We start from the raw sequence: 17,116 nt of genomic DNA on the forward strand, positions 1-17,116 counted from the left end.
CGATATTTCTCCTGGCATTGTGTCGAGAACTTTTCAACCCCAATTCCACACCAGCTGTCAGATATGTGAAGTACTATACGAGGACTGGTCCCATAATTACATTACTTTTCCTGGCATTGTTTTGAAAACCTTCTTGCCCAATTAAACATCAGATGCACAAAAGTCAAATATGTTGAGCAGTATGTAAACTAGATTGGCTGGGGTTGTGTCATGAACCTTTTTTGTGTTTGATCCCAGGCCAGCTGCGTAAGAGACACAAAGGATGCGCAGTCATGAAAAGATGTCACGTTTCTGTGGTCATGTTATAGATGAAGAACATTTCAACACACTAATCCGTTCGGATTAAAATACGACTTGTTTCATTTTAATTAGAAAGCAGAACCAAGCACATATTTATTTCGTAGTCACAACAAAGAAACGGAAAAACAGCGTCTCGCTTGACTGCGGAAGAGCCGGTCGATCGAGCAGAACAAAACCACTGTTAGTCGTTGTTGCTTCTTTCTGCTGTGTGTAAACAACAAAGCATTCCTGAATGGATCGCTGTCACTAATGAAAAAAAGTTGACCGCAGGTGTGGATGAGAATTTCATTGCGTCGGTCAGCTCGTGAGAGCGGAGCCTTGTGGGAAAGAGGAAATTGGGAGACTTCTTGCAGCGTTCACTGTCATTTGATACCGCTCCTGTTCTTCCTGGTCTTCCTCCTCAGTACTCGCGTCACTCTCCGGATGGTGGTTCCCATTCGTGGTGGCTTTCTTGGTGGTGCTCACCTGCTCGTCGTCATCATCCTCTTCCTCCTCTTCAGTGGAACAATTTGGATCTCCATCGTTTCCGCTATCACCCTCATCATGATTGTCTTCGCCGCTGCCCTTTCCACCCTCTTTGTCGATCATAAACACGGGTTCAGAGGCAAGAGGTGCAGTGTCCATTTCTTCATCTTGCCTCATGCTAGTAGAGAAGACGGGACATTTGGATTACACTCAAATGCCATATTTGTGAAAAGAACAGCAGTTACATACATTTCTGAGCACAGATAGATTTTGATCACCTGACCGGTATTTGTTTGTCCACCAACAGGGAACTGAAAGACTGTTTGACCGAATCTTTTCTGTGTATAACCGTAATCAGTTCATAACAAAGTCACCCCGAAAGACTCTTTCAAAGACCAACAGGTGCATGTTTCGATGGAAATGTGCCGTTGTGGTGGGTACGCAGACAGTTCTCAGGTCTGTTTCACGCTCCACTGTCCCATTACTATTCTATATCCATCTATTATGACAAACGCTTTCAAGCCACCATTTTCCTCGATGAAAATACACATTTGTAAATCCAACGGAAGTACCAAATTTGACCCATTTTCAAATATTTTCATTGTGTATTTTGGACCACTTTACGCAAAGTCCTTTGACTTTTGGGTTGAGTGAACGCTGGCGCGTTTTGGCTGCCGCTGCTCAACCCGTATTATTTTGTGTTTTTTGTTATTGTAAAGTGTCCTTGGGTGTCTTGAAAGGCGCTTATAAATAAAATCTATTATTATTATTATTATATCAGCTATGCTATAAATTTTTTTCCATCACGTGAGATGTGCGGGTGCAAATGTTTGTGCTAATAATGATTGTTATTTGGAACTGGTCGTATTTCCCTCCACCTTGACTAACCCCAGTTCAGCTAAAAAAAAAAAAAAAAGCAGTCAGTGTTAGCACAAGACCTTCAGGCTTCAGCTAAAAAGCAAAAAAATAAATAAAATAAAATAAACACCTCGAAGAAAACTAATGAGCAGACAAACTTTAAGTGGGGTAAATCAGAGGCATTTATTCAATTGAGTTTTATAGGCCACATCAATGATGGAAGAATTTTTAAGTCACAAAATCCTGGCATCTGAACGAAGGTGTGCAGACTTTTTATGTTCGGTTTATTTGACAGTTCTCCAAATAAGAGGCAGTGTTCTTGCTTTAAGTCATTCATTTGGCATAATTAATTAATTCAAAGTAAGTTCAACACACACTGCCATCTTCATAAGCTTACCATCAGTTCGCTAGCTTTAAATGGGAAACACCATAGACGGGCTAAGAAAAATTTGCATACTATGGTGACAAAAGGAGAACATCCATCGATACTTAGGGCATATTGTCTCTGTGCTCCGTGGAACTGCCAAAGTTCAGCTTGAGCTTTAGTTAAGTTAGCCAACTGTCTCGCTCCTCCAGACATCGATCAACACTACCTGAGTCATACTACTGTGGCCGTCAGGCTAAGTCAAGTACTGTACATCTGAGAGGGCATCAAAGGATCTGGAACAATGTGTGGCTTCGGTTTGGGAAAAAAGCTCTCTTTTATATACTTATGTAATTGGGGGGTTGGCTTCTATACCAGAGTGCTCAATAGATTGATGTATTTTGCAACGGGTATGTTATTCATTGACGTAACTAGAATTCCGAGGGGGTAAATTACATGCATTTCCTGTATTGTCTACTTGTAAGCCAGTAGCCTTGACTTTCAGATTTCATGGCAAAGACAAGCATCCCTCACCTGGTTGGTGCTCCGGCGACCCTCATCTTCTGCCACATGTAGTTCAGGAACATGGACGCCTGCAGCAGACGGCCAATCCTCTGCATGTGTCTCTCTAAGGATGGGGAAAAAGCCTTCATGTGATATTGTATCTTGCACATACTCTATCATGTGGTTTCACTTTGTTCTGCCAAGTTTCCATCAAAGCATACTTGAGTGCATGTGAGTGCCACCTTACAGAGGAAGAAACCGGTAAATAAAGAAAGATGTATTGTATTTTAACTGATAAGCCCGGTATCCCTGCTGATTACCTTAGCTCCTTTGGAAACAATGCGATCGTGTGTTTCGCTGCCTGCACAAATTCAAAATCGTTCCAAGAGCCGAGAACTCCTCCTTCCTCATCTCAGCTCACTTTATTTATTCACTCAGATTGCCACATTCGCATTTGTATTGCAATGTGAACTACATTTGTTTGCTCAACTATGGAAAAAAATAAAGTAAACGAGAGCATGCAGTCTCGAATCGAGCTCGAGAACGACGGAATGCCTCACCTGTGGAAATCAGAGCAGCTATGTCGATAGTAATGTTTACATCTCGATTTAAGACATCTAGTATGCAACTGGACCCTTGCCCTGCCTCACTATTTGACATAGGGATTTTGGCCTGTTTTACTGCCACTTCTCCTCTCGCCCACCTGACTTGCATTTGATGGTTTGTGATGCGATAGTGACAGTCTTGAGAGGTTTGTCCCAACTGAAGGCCCAGCTACCCAATGCACGGGCTGCCGCTGGAAATTTCCTGACCTGTGTATGGTATGAGGCCCTCAAGGACGGTGCGGGCGCCCTGGTACTGTAGGAGCTCCTCAGGTGGGACGTGGGTGAGCAGCACCTTGAGGACCACCTGGGCATCCAGGCAATTCCGGGCATTCGTGTTCCACACCCCACAGAAACGCAGCAGCGACTCTGAGAAAGACGACACCAGCAAAGGGGACAATCTACTTGACTCCACAACTTACAAATCATACATTCCTGTTAAATTGTGCTAGTCTTTGCTAACTGATGAATGCAACAAAATATGATAATATTAGGGACGACACACTCTGGTCTGTCAAAGTAGTAGTTGTTCGAAGGTTTAGAATAAGTGTAACATCTATGCTAACTTCTGTTAGCTTGTCTGTGGTGGTCGTGATGTTATGCTAGTGGACTTTTGTCACTGCAGAATTATACGGTGTGTCCGAATATTTTGGTGAATAAATATATTATGTTCAATATCTGTTTGTTTTTCGGGGTCACTTTACAGTAAACTTCGACAGAGTGACAAATACACCACGCTGTGCCTTTTTTATTTGGAGAGAAGCAAGTGAGACAGAGAACTGCAATAAACGGGTTCATGGTAAGATCATGGATGATGTTGCACTCATCTCCGGTTACCTTTCTGATCCACGCGAAGCTTCAAAACTGTCTTCTCCAGAAGTTCGCTACTGTCTTCCGTTTGACAGATTGCTGTAAGGAACAGAAGTTTAACATTACATCACAACAAAGGAGGACCTTTCCATATTCTCCAAATGAGCCCATGTGTCATGTTAGCCATTCGCACATTGTTGCATAACGCCACGTTATTCAACATGCGTTTAAATGAGGTGAGACAATAAAGCAGAACATAAAGGTCTGTCTCAGTACGATGCAGGAACCTGTGGAACCAGATTGTTCCTAATGTGACCGTCACATCCTGCAAGTACTTTCTCTAAGTACAGGGTGTCACGAAATATATAACGTCAACTCATCTTTGAGCATAAATGACCACTGAGGCACAACTACGGCCTCAATATTTCTCTCTTTTCCGCGTTGCTCCCGGTCCACTCTTGTCAAAGGCCAAAACAAACAACTTTACTTGTTTCAGTATCACCTTGTCAACAAACCAGACATCAACAATAAGGGATGACAGACTGGCAAGTGAATAATTATATATAGGTGAAAATACCCTTTTCGATTGTTTTTCTATTATCGGAGCAGAATGATGGAACGTCGAGACGTTGCACTAACTTTTCCACTTATAGCAATGGAGCGACCAATGTACACAATTTCGTTGCATATTTTTTGCCTGGGTAACACATGACCGTGCATGCTGATGAATAGTTGTCTTAACTGGCATAGTTTTCGGCAATTGGATTTCAAATGCCGCCCGATGGATGGATGGGCGGCCCGGTGTTCGACTGGCTAGTGTGTCGATCTCGCAGTGCCGAGGTGGATGGCTCCGCCCTTCCTGTGTGGAATTTGCATGTTCTCACGATGCCTGCGTGGGTTTTCTCCGGGTACTCCGGTTTCCTCCCACATTCCAAAAACATGCGTGGGAGGTTAGTGGAATACTCTAAACTGTCCCTAGGTGTGAGTGTGAGCGCGGATGGTTGTTCGTCTCTGTGTGCCCTGTGATTGGCTGGCAACCAGTTCAGGGTGCACCCCGCCTACTGCTCAAAGACATCTGGCATAGCCCCCAGCATTGTCCCGCGACCCTTGTGAGCATAAGCGGATTAGAAATGGATTACAAATCCACTGTAGTATGAATGGAACTGGGCGCAAGTCCAAAGTAGAACAATGAGGAAACTATGGCAGAGTGAAAAAGAGGGCAGCCTTCAACCGCAATGGTCGAACAACATGCCTGTGTTGGAGAAAGCAGGAAAACCATAAGGCTGAGACGAATGAAACGAAAGGAAACTGAAAAAAAGATTGTGGTCTCGAGTCTGGAATTGAATGCATTTCAGTTTTGTTTTTTTTTTTACATGTGCAAGATCAAGAAAGGGTTAAGTACCTTTAATTACAGACAGTACAGTGCGAGGCTGGTCCAACGAGATGGCGAGGCCGAGCGCTTTCAGGTATTTCTTCTCATGGAGCAGGTTGGACAACTCCTGTTGCCTTCACATAAACGGGGAGGCAAACAGAACAGCATTTCAACAAGCCAGATTTTTCTGATCGCATTCCATTGAGTATGAACCACTGCTCAACTGTTTTTCAAATCGGGTTTCTGTCCACAGAACAGACAGTTGTGTGTGTGTGTGTGGGGGGGGGCATTGCTCTGAAAGAGAAAGTCTGAAGTACTTGAAGTCACTCGCACAGATTTTGATCTTTGCAATTTATCATCTCATTAAATCAACTAATGACATTCACTATTAAAGGTACAAAAACACACTCAAACCAGTTACACAATATCATGTCATATATATTATTGCTTCTCCTGGTGCTTCAGCTTTTTCCATCTTTATACAACGTTATGTCCAATGTCTAGAGATTAATGTGAACCGACGCTAAAGCAAGACCAGGAAGTAATTCTACCTCCGAAAGTTGATATAGACACATTGTCCGCTTCGTCTAAAAAAAGGCTTCCCCTTACGAAACCATGACATGCGTGATTGCTAAGCACGCAGGCAACCTGTCTACTTCCCAGCCCGAGGTGTTGTCACTGTCAAAAGACGAGCATGACCCTTGATTCCAAAAGCAGCACTCTTTGCTCAACTGTGGAGCAGGTTGTTTACAATTTTTATGAAGCAAAAGTTTGTGTGGCCTGGTGACTTACTTCAAGATCTGATCCTCCTGCTTAGCCTGTTCCTCTGCCAGCTCGATCTCCGTCACATCCTGGTAATGGACATAAGACGACATTAATTCTGCATACTGTATTGACAAAGTCTCTTTACAAGAACATTTGCATGGAAAAGTCAAATATTGCTGGACCTCTAAATTGTGGTGTGACTTTTTTTTATTATTGATACTTCATCACAAAAAGGCAAACTCTTTAATTTTTATAATGGCCGAGATGTGTTTTTCATACAATTATTTACTGTAGACCAGAACAGATTTGGGGCAAATTTAACAACCGATAAAGTGAATGATTGATTAAAAAAAATACATTTTGAAATTAGATTTAATGGTAATGTTTTTTTTAATAGTTTTGATAACCAAACACAAAATAATTTTGTTCCAAATAAAATGTCCTTCTGTTCATCTGCCTCAGTTTTCATCACATTTTCCAAAACAGCTTCATTTAAGACACTATGTTGTCAATAACTGTAAAAAAGGAAGGATGTTTATAGACAATAGAATTGACTTTAGTTCTCTTGAGCGTAGCTAAGTAAAATGGATCTCCGTCATAAACTGAGGACCACCTATACATGGCTTAGCCAATCCTCTTCATTTTCTTAGATACCGATATTTTCTTCCATATGACCCGGTTCTCACATTGTTGAGTAACCAGAGAAAATGGGTTGAAATGTGATAGCTTCATATCAGAAACCAGCCACAGATGAAAATGCCAACTTGAAGTAAATGTAAACAGACACTAGCCTGAGCGCCTGACATTAAAACGAACAGACAATTAATTATGCACAAACACATACGCCTTCACAAACACACCAAGATTAAGACCGTTCCGTGCCTTTCACTTGTGGTGACTTTGGTTTTGGCACCAATTTGAAGGTGTTGAGCCATATTTTAGGTATGTGCTCATGCGGCAGGTTAGAGTTGTTTTGTTCATGTAAAGATAGCGTTCTTGAAAATGGGTCACTTGAAAACTGAAATAAATATAAAAATGGACGATTTTTTTTCTTTTCTTTTTTTAAATGGGCTATGCCACAGAGTCCGAATTGTGTATTCAATCCTGCTGGCTAAACGTGAAGTACATTCATGTAATGAAAACCTATCATGTTAGCTAGTTAGCTCACTAGCTCATGCTAAAGCGGGTTAGGGAAGACTGTGAGATGGTACATCTATCTATCTGTTTGGTGGGGAAGTTAGCTAGCTAGCTAATGCTAAAGCTAGTTGTAAAGCAGGATGACAATTTTTTATTACCGTATAATTTTTATACAGTATCTATTTGTCATCCCTCACCATCCACACAGTGATGTTGGAGTCGGCCGAGCCGGTGACCATCTTGTCGTCTTTCCTGCTGGCATGGAGCCCCCAAACCTTGTCCTGGTGGGCGTCAAGCGTCTTCACACACTCATTGGTCTTGATGGTCCAAAGCTTCACCAAACCGTCAGAGCCGCTGCAGAGGTAGCATCGGTAAAATTGCTATTATTAGAGAGTAGGAAAAATCTAAATCCGCCCAGCTCAAAAAGTTAAATTAATAATCACAATTTTAAACGCCGTGTTAATATTCAATATTAACATTTAGCAGTTATTTCTTTCAAGATTTGTATTGAAAGCTTGATTGTTGTCAAATTAAGATATGTATTTTTTGCTGTTCATAGAACATAATTGTTGGTTATCTGCATGTATTTCGACAAACTGGGCAAAACCGTTGAATTTACCTGCTTAGTAGCTGAGTGCCTCGGCTCACAAAGACAACCTTCAACACAGATGCGTCGTGCCCCTCGAATGTCTAATTAAAACAGCAGAATGTATTTTCTACTTTGAAACGCAATATAACATGTTCAAATTTAACAACATGTTCATCTGCACTACTCTCATTTTCATAAGTAGTGTGCAAGTATCCCATGGCCCACCTTAAGACAGCTGAAGTCCTGTAGGGTCCACAGCTTAGATGTGCCGTCAGCAGAGGAGGTGGCCAGCACCTGGTCGACAGGCGAGAAGCACACGGACCAGATGCCGCGCCGGTGTCCCCGAAATACTCCCAGTAATTCTATGGTCGACTCCCCCGCCAGTGACCACAGCTTGGCCGTGCGGTCCTGCGAGCCAGAAGCCAGCAGCTTGTCGTTGGGAGAAATGGCCACGCTGTTGATATCCTGGAAAGACAGAGTCGTGACAAAATTTAGGATTGTGATGCTCTTTTCTATGCATTCAAACTTGTCTCAGCATAAGTGACACTCCTTGCATGTTCAATGACCAAATGAGGAAGTTTAAAAAAAAAAGTTTTTTTTTGTTTTTTTTTTTTACACAACAGCAGATTTTTTTACACAACAAAAACATTGTGTTCACTCATTTGTTTGGCCTGTTATGTTCAAATTACAGTGTCGAATTTCTCATTTCTTTTCTCTCAACAGCACTGTCAACTCTTGAGAAGAAATGAACTTGGCAATGTCACCAAGCAAGATTCCATGTGATGAAGGTGTTTTTATTTTTTAACGCAGAACATCGAGGGGAGAGGACAAAAGAATTTCTACGGAATTAAATATCAAGTTCTTTCCTGAGAGTGGAATTTTAAAACGCGAAACCACGGACAACAAATGACACATTGTTGAGTGAAAGGAATTAGTCAAGAAAGGATTTAGCTCTTTTGACTCAAATATCATTCAAGTGATAATGCAACACCTTTTTTCCCACAAATTCTCACTGGGGTGGATATTGAAACGTCACTGAGTGGCATTTCAATACAATGGCTGGAAAAGGCTAGATTGAGCAAATAGTTTTCACATGAGATGCACGATATTTGTAATGTTGCAATTACAGATTTTCTACCTCCAAATGACTCTATAGTTGGCATATTTGATATTGTGCTTTATTAAGAAATCCACTGTTGCAAGCAGGTCTGATAATGCCACTTGACTTGAGATTGTCAGTTTATCTTAAAATAAACCCCCAAAACGCCTACTCTGAAATTCTGTTTACTGTATTCTTCTTCTTTCGCTATGGCAATGAATTGAAAAGGTCTACACACCCCGGTTGAAATGCTAGATTCCTGTGGTGGCAAAAAATAAATAAAAAAGACCAAGAAAAATAATTTTAAAACTCTTTCCACCCTAGTGACCTACAACCTGTCCGACTTAAAATAAATGTTAAAAAAAAACTAATTTAAAGAAGACATAAAAATAGACAACTAGGATATTGCCGTTGCATAAGTGTGCACACCCTTATTCATTGGGGATGTGGTTCTGTTCAGAACGAAGCAGTCACATTCAGACTGACATTAAATCTGAGTCAGATCATTTAATAAGCTTTTTCCGGAAAATGTTTCAATGAAGTGGTGGTATCGTTTTTGTGTGTGTGTGCGCGCGCGTGTGTGTGTGTGTGGCCCAGCTGACTTTGGACTGCCCACCAGTCAATCACAGGGCATCTATAGGCAAACTACCTTTCGCACTCATATTCACAATTATGGACACTTCCAAGTCTTCAATCAAGTTAAGAAGCATGTTTTGGAAAAGGGAGGGATAGAAACCTCACACACGCATAGGGACAAAATGTACACTCCACATTTGAACGCCCGAAGCTGCAGTTGAACCCAGAACCGCAGAACTATTAGCCAGACAAGCCAAAGAATAATTAGGTGAATGCCAATTAATCTGAATGGTTTGCAGGGCTGAAAAATTATAATTGCTACACACAAGAGGCCAACTCAACTTCAGGGCGTCGAAGCAAAAACACACCTACCACTTCAATAAATACCGTATTTTCACAACCACAAGACTCACAAAAAATGTCTTACATTTTCTCCAAAATGGGTACCATCTATTTGTCCAAGCAAGGACTACCGTGGCGCAGCAACATCCAGCGGATTACAGGCAAAAGCTGGCCATCTTCCGCTCCTACAGCTTTCTTGGAGATTTTAATCCTTTATTTTGCGGCCCTGCCGGCCTCACTTGGCTTCCATTAACGACTGCTCTCTCAACCAATCCCCATGTTCCGACATACGCAATTGGGCTAAGACAAGTGATGAAGGACTAGCATATTTTGCATTTTGAAATACAACAAATAGAATGCCAACAAACAAATTCAGCCCAACCACATCACCAACATGGGTGAGGTGCCGCTCACTACCGACATCCCAATGAACCGCACTGTAGAGAAGAAGGGGACAAGCAGGGTAGCGATACGCACAACAGGGTGCGTGAAGTCATTTTTCACTGTTGTGTTTAGTGGCCATGGTAATGGATCGAAACGGCCAGAGTGAAGCTGCGAACGGCGTGGGAGTGTTGGTGAACACAGCTTTACTAAAACAGGGAGGCAGCGCCGGGCCATTGGGATTGTCGATGCTTCGGCTTACGTGTTTGCTTGCACTGTTGTTCGAGTTTACGCAAAAGCCAGCATCATTACTGAGGAGCTGCCTGTCAACAAGACTGACTGTGACAATGACGCGAGGGAACCTGGCGTGTTTGATTGTGAACTTGCCCGGCTCTTCATTTTGGACTTTGATGGATTTTAAGATGAGGATTGATCAAAAAATAACGTGAATACATTGTTAAATACTTAAATAATGAACAACTGAACTCGGTTTAGCTCCCACTGCCTTTAAAACATACGCTAGCATGCCTTTTACCATGCCTGCGTCTTGTTTAATACTGTACAGAAATAGCAGCCGTAAATGACACCGCACCTTCTAATACGGTGCGCCGTATGGTTGTGGAAGTATGGTAATCCAAGCATAATGGAAAGTAATTTTGTTGTCACAATTTTTTTCTCGTTCTTCAAGTCCATAATTGTTGCCGTACCTTATCGTGTGCCTTTGCCGTGGCACGTGCAGCCAGCTGGTGCAAGTCTGTGTCTGTGGCAGTTAAGTCTGCAGGGAGATCCCACACCTTAAGTGTGCAGTCGTGACTGCCGGAAACAATGAAGGACGTTTTCAACCTGCGCACACACAAACATGCCTGAATGAAAAACGTGTCATTTTGGATCGAAACGTGTCTACACCGTGTAGCAAATTATTTGGAACGCATAAGGGGAGGATGAATGCTCATTTTCCTGCATTATCTACTCTACAGGTGTTACAGAATCTTACATGACCAACAAAAGCAAATTAACTTTTTGTATTTATGTTTCTTGCTGAATTGATTTGTTGTTTTGTACCGAACTGCCTCCTTAACATTTAAGGACCAAAAGTTCATATTTGATTGCTACAATTTTTCTTGACTTCTGATTTCCGATTCAATTTGTGGACAAAAACAGTAAAACTAAAATCAAGTCTGTGTCATGCTGAGTCAAAAGCCAAAGAATACAAATGAGTTTTGAGACGAGTTTTAAAGATGGGCAGCGAGGGGGGTTTGCCGAATGTTCAGTGGGAGGTCATTCCAAAGAGTGGGTCCAGCAACGGAAAATGCTGGATCCCTTCTGAGCCTCCGCTTAGTTCTTGGTACTTATAATAATTCCTGGTCTGCAGACCTGAGGCGTGTAGGTGTGTAGGGGCGGAGGAGCTCAGAGAGGTAAGGTGGAGCGAGGCCATTTAAATATTTGAAAACAAATATAGGATCTTAAAAATAACTCTAAAATGTATAGGGAGCCAGTGAAGTAATGCCAGAGTAGGAGTAATGTGCTCCCTCTAACGAGTACCAGTCAAGAGACAAGCAGCAGCATTCTGGACCAACTGGAGAGGCTTAATGGAGGATTGGCTGACTCCAAAGTAAAGTGCATTATAGTAATCCAGCCGGGATGTGACAAAGGCATGAATTACTGTTTCAAAGTGCTCATGAGAAGGACGAGGTTTTACTTTAGCCAGCTGCCCAAGATAAAAGAAGCTGGATTTAACAATGGCACCAATTTGCAGGTCCAGTTTAAAATCATTGTCCAGTTTAAGACCCAAGTTTGAGACTGTTTGACTCAAGATAAGGAGCCAGGGGGCCCAAGTCGACAGGATGGGATGCCACCGAGACAAAACATTACCACTTGTCTTCTTTTCATTGAAATTCAAGAAATGTTGTGCCATCCAGGTTTTGATTTCCTCCAGGCAGGATAAAAGTGGCCTTCATGAGAAAGCGTCTTTTTTTGCTTAGTGGGACATAGATCTGACAACCATCTGCATAGCAGTGGAAGGAAATACCATGTTTCCTTAAGATGGAACTTAAGATGGTGTCAACAAGATATATACCAACAATAGAACTATATGGGATTTGGTGTATATGTGATAATATGACATATGTTTACGTGGTTCGCACAATCAACTGCCTTCTGAGGGAAACCATCACTACTGGTATGAAAATGATTTTGACACCGCGCGTCTCTGGGATTCACACTGCATTTTTTTCCTTATCATCCACAATGACGTTAGGCTCCGCAACATACACATATGTAAAAATAAATACGACTAATGCTGACAACGGCGTTGTTTTTCAAAATACAATCATGCCAATTATTATGCACAACAGTTTGAAAAACAGTTCAACACGCAAGGAACTCCACATTTCTCTGACAGACGCTGAACTATGATGATTGACGAACAGAGTTAATGTTTTGAGGTATACTGCCATCAACCCTCATGGATTTCTCGGTCCTCAATCGGGTTGGGATCAGGGAAAGATGGTGGATACAAGCTGACTTTTTCTCCTTTTATCCCGATCATATTTGAAGCTCAAATGTTGAATTCCTCCATCATGTGTAATTATTTGGAGCACGGTGCGAAACGGTGCTGAGTGTTACCTGGAACAGGAAATGGAGCCCACAGCGTTTGTGTGGCTGGAGCTGTAGGCCACACAGCGGACGCGACCGCTGTCAGCATCCATGTGCCACACACGCACTGATCTGTCCTGTGTAATGGATATACCACAGGACAAGTGCTCGTTACCATCGAGGGCATTACTTGCTGGGAAAGAGTCACTGTGAAAGGCGCAGGCATGTGTGCTCACCTTTGCGCAGCTTGCAAAGACAAAGCCTTTTGTAAACACGTCCAATGACAGGACAGTATCTGTGATGAAGGAAATGTGATATGAAAGGTTAACATTCCTTCAACCTGCTCATTCAGTAGTCAGTCATCACATCATCAAAGCATTGTCTTCACTCTTATGACCAATGTTGCGTAAAATAGTAAATGTGATCCCTCTTACAGGTACAGCAGGATCTGGATCATCAGAGTCATCTATGAAAACCCCGTCAAGCTTTGTTACATCATATTTCCACTCTAACGGCACTATCCTTACAATTAAATTACAGTACCAGGAAATGGGAAATAGTAGTAGTTCAAAGTTCCAAGTTAATAAAAACATAATGCAAGTAAAACAAACAGTAGTGCCTTGAGATTTGTGTCTAATTCATTGATGACTCGGTTGAGAAGAGTAGCCATATAAAATGCGTCAACTCGCTGTGCGTGCCGGGACAGCGGCCAGTACAAAGGCTATGGCCACTTCTAAGTGACACATAATGAGTCAACTAAATTCCGAAAGAACTATTCGACGTTCCTTGTTCTGTACAGCTGTCATAAAGCTGGTCCAGTCAAAAATAAGTATAATTAAAATCAACTCAATGACGACACGCTCCTTTGCTTCCCCTGGTCCTTGTGCAGTGTGGTACACACCATGTCACCAAACAGCACCGTGACTAATTGTCACCCTTTACAAGAGCAGACAGACTGACTCAAATTATTTACAATCTTTCCTATGGGTACCATAATTTTTGTCCAGGGCTGTTTGACAAGTTTGGTGTTGTTTTTATTTTTTTTAATAATTCTGTTGAACCACAATTGAAAATCAATATCAGATTTTTACTGGTTAATATTCATTTTAAATAGTTATTTCTGTGACCATTGGGGCATTTTCTTGAATTAACAGAGGGCTACCATCAATTACATTTCATTTTAGGTAGTTTGCAAAAATGTAATTTTAGTTAATAAAAACTATTTTTTTGATGGAAAACTTTTTTTTCCCCCAATTTCAATTGTAGTTACTTTGTTCATTTTTTGTCAACAATAATAATCCTGATGAGGAACTTTCTTACTACATGTAGTGGTGACAAAGAGCACACTGGTAGATGGACTTGAAGCTGCTCTAATCAAGGTCATTGAATAAATCTTAATGCAGTTGCATTTCTTTGTTCAAATTCTGATGCATGCATGATGTACAGTATGTGCTTTCAGTGCACAGCCTCACGTTTTCCTGCAGCTCAATGTGCAAGAACACGCTGCCATCTGCTGGCGACTCACCCGAGTGCCCGTAGAGGATCTGGCAGGTGTTGGTGAGCAGCTCGAACACTTTGAGCTGGCAGCTGTTGGTGGCCACCACAATGTGGCTGTCGTTTTGACCCAGGAATTTCACGTCCAGCACCTGGTCACTGTAGCCCACAAACTGTGGGAAATAACTCAAATTAGACGAGTGGCCCAGACTTTAATGACTTGTGGAACTAAATTCAGTCATGTAAAAGGTGAATCAAGAATTTGATTTGATTATTAACATCAAATATAGTTCCGTTGTTCTAGTTGGCCTCTCCTGATATTTAATTTCTTGCTGAAGCCTGGAAGCTTTGTGGGAAGACTAACTGGTCATAGTTCCCTCCAACCTTGCCTTAGGTTGAAGTTCCGCGACAAATTCAAACAAAACGAAAATGTGTTCACAAAGACCTGATGCTGAAACAGGGGTGTGTAGACTTTTTATATCCACTGTGGGTTACTAGTCAAAACCAATGGGGTGTGGGGTTATTTTAATAACCATTTGAAGAAATTAGGTCGACAATATGACGGGTAGAAAACAACCACAAAATATTTGACAGCAAAACCTCACACGACATACTGGATTAATATCCTGAGCACCAAAGTCTGAAAGGCACAATTTGTGCACCACTTGCATATGTTTCTAGACCTAATTGATAAACTTAAGTATCCAGATCCATGACGTTCATGACTCACCTGTTGCTGCGTGCTGAGAGCGGGCAGCTGGTAGAGCACTATGTTGTGCTCCGCAGTGACAGTGGCCAGCCTGCCAGATTCAGGCAGGTGAAGCAAGTACGTTAGACTGCGGGGGTCGTCTTCCGTCTCCTCCTCATCCTCCGAGGAAGGGCCGAACTTGGGTGGGAGGGCCTGGCTGTAAACACAGCGGGCCGTGCTAGCCTCCCACACTCTCAATAGGCCTGCATGGGTCAGTTGGAAAGACTTTAATGCAACGGAATGTAGAAATAGACTGTTAGGACATTTAGGACCAAGTCAAAGCTGAACCTTTGCTGCCAGCTGTGATGAAATGTAAGTCTCTGTTCTGGACTCCTATTTTCGAGAGGTCTTTTTTCACAGGCAGGATCACAACACCCTCCACAGCCTGCATACAAATGATAATTTCTAGATCAACAGATGACACAATACAAATAACATATATATTTTTAACATCCAATAGCTTACCTCATAGACGGGTACAGTTCTCTTAGCGGTTCGGCTTTTCAGATCCCACACCGTGCAGATCTTATCTCTCCCTGAACTATATAATCACAAATTCTTATTTGAAAGACAATTTCAAAAAAATATTCATCACCTCACACTTTTAATCCCATTTTCTTCGCTGTTTTCTTGTTTTAAACAGCAACTGTTTTCCCCAAAGCTGCTTTCAATACGGAATGAGTGACAAGGCACATGATCGGACTATATATTTCTACACATTGAACATTTATACCTGATCATGGTATCACCGTCAAGGCTGAAGCTGAGGGAAGTGACGGCGCTGTAGTGGCTCTTAAGCACACACACACACTGGCTGGTGTGCAGATCCCACAGTCGGATGCCGCAGTCCAGGGAGGATGAGAAGAGCTGCAGACGGCTGATGTCTGGGTGGAACTCCACCAGGCTGCACACATAAGATTGATGTTATACTTGTTGCTACTGAGTTCATGCGTTAATGACATGAAGGCACATTTCACACTTACTGTACAACACCAGAAGAGCCTTTAAGGTTATGAGTGCAGTATTGCTTCACCACATCCCAGAGCTTGATAGTGCCGTCACAGCCACCTAAAAGCAAATGTAGACGTGATGTAAACTGTACAATGACTTTTGAAAATGGGCAAATGAGTGCAACAACAAAAATAACATTTTTTTTTTTTTATTAATGCGGACCTGTGGCCAAGAGCGTGGAGGTGCAGTCAAAAGTCATACTGGCTATAGGAACTGTGTGAATGGCCTTCCAGGTGCGAGTACACTGCACTTTTCTCCAGTCCCACTGCTTCAGGAGGAGCGCTCTGCTGGCTGTTACTAGCATCTGTGGAAGGACACGAAACAGGTACGCAACGAACACTTCAACACAACCAAAAACATTGGTTTTGCTTCAGCTCACTGAGAAAAAAAGCATGCAGGCTTACCTCATCATCCCAGCTTAGCGCGAATGATGTGATGTCTTCTTGATCATCCTACACAAATGAGATAGAAGTGAGAAAAAAAATGTCAAATCACAGCGCTGTAACTGCAAGGGGTTTTGGCCTTACATGCTCAATGCTGTGGACGATCTTTCCTGTGCTGATCTCCAGAACATTGATACGAGAGCCACACGTGCAAAATATGTATTTTTCATCTTTGCTGACCTGTCAAAGAAAGAAAGCAAAAGGGGCAATTCGCTGATTTGACTGGTGTTATTTGTAAAACACTGTTTACGCTTCTTGAAAATAAATATTAACATTTGAATAAACAACTTGACACTATACCTGCACTTTGCCTCCTTTGTAGAAAGGCTCAATCTTACTAGAAACCGCATAACTGTAAAAGACAGAATTGTCGAAGACAGTGAGTCCTTGCTACAATTAGCTTAGCTTGAGCTCGTTGAGCCACCAGTTTGTGCGACCGGAGTCAAACTTACTTTGTTTTGAAGTGAAGGTTGATATTCGCCATGATGTTTGCGACACAAACCTAAACTTTATGCTCTATCGAACGCGTTCCTTGAAATTGATGATTTATGAGGCCGCATGTTGGTTACAGTCAACACGTCTTTCCCGCATGTTGATAGGTGGGTCGCAAAGGTTGTACGTCATCAGACGACACTGAGCTGATTTGGGTGGGATGGTAAAA

At 42.1% G+C, this 17,116-nt stretch overlaps 1 protein-coding gene across 1 annotated transcript; it reads right to left on the bottom strand.

Moving 5' to 3' along the window:
• Nucleotides 1-336: 336 nt before the first annotated feature.
• tbl3 (transducin beta like 3) lies at nucleotides 337-17,066 on the bottom strand. Its single transcript, XM_086133670.1, has 23 exons — nucleotides 16,908-17,066; nucleotides 16,756-16,807; nucleotides 16,540-16,635; nucleotides 16,417-16,464; nucleotides 16,175-16,316; nucleotides 15,985-16,069; nucleotides 15,735-15,905; nucleotides 15,467-15,542; nucleotides 15,290-15,386; nucleotides 14,984-15,204; nucleotides 14,285-14,426; nucleotides 12,996-13,054; nucleotides 12,790-12,896; nucleotides 10,872-11,007; nucleotides 7,992-8,231; nucleotides 7,797-7,867; nucleotides 7,375-7,531; nucleotides 6,068-6,126; nucleotides 5,306-5,409; nucleotides 3,931-4,002; nucleotides 3,304-3,462; nucleotides 2,522-2,615; nucleotides 337-943 (listed from the first exon to the last, which is right to left on the bottom strand). The coding sequence occupies exons 1-23, from the start codon at nucleotides 16,937-16,939 to the stop codon at nucleotides 598-600; spliced, it is 2,766 nt and encodes a 921-aa protein (XP_085989796.1). The 5' UTR covers nucleotides 16,940-17,066; the 3' UTR covers nucleotides 337-597.
• Nucleotides 17,067-17,116: the final 50 nt, after the last annotated feature.

The sequence above is a fragment of the Hippocampus guttulatus genome, chromosome 16, assembly GCF_054856545.1.
Source record: "Hippocampus guttulatus isolate MCC_2025c chromosome 16, RoL_Hgut_1.0, whole genome shotgun sequence".
Classification (NCBI taxonomy): Eukaryota; Metazoa; Chordata; class Actinopteri; order Syngnathiformes; family Syngnathidae; genus Hippocampus; species Hippocampus guttulatus.

Bases quoted from the DNA above. Each gene is read 5' to 3' on its own strand.
- tbl3 (XM_086133670.1), bottom strand. From the start codon at position 16,939: ATGGCGAATATCAACCTTCACTTCAAAACAAA. The intron at 8,232-10,871 runs GTACGGCAACAA...CTGTCTTTCCAG, and splicing joins CGGCAAAGGCACACGATAAG to GATATCAACAGCGTGGCCAT. The intron at 5,410-6,067 runs GTAAGTCACCAG...GTTTATGTGAAG, and splicing joins CAGGAGGATCAGATCTTGAA to GCAACAGGAGTTGTCCAACC.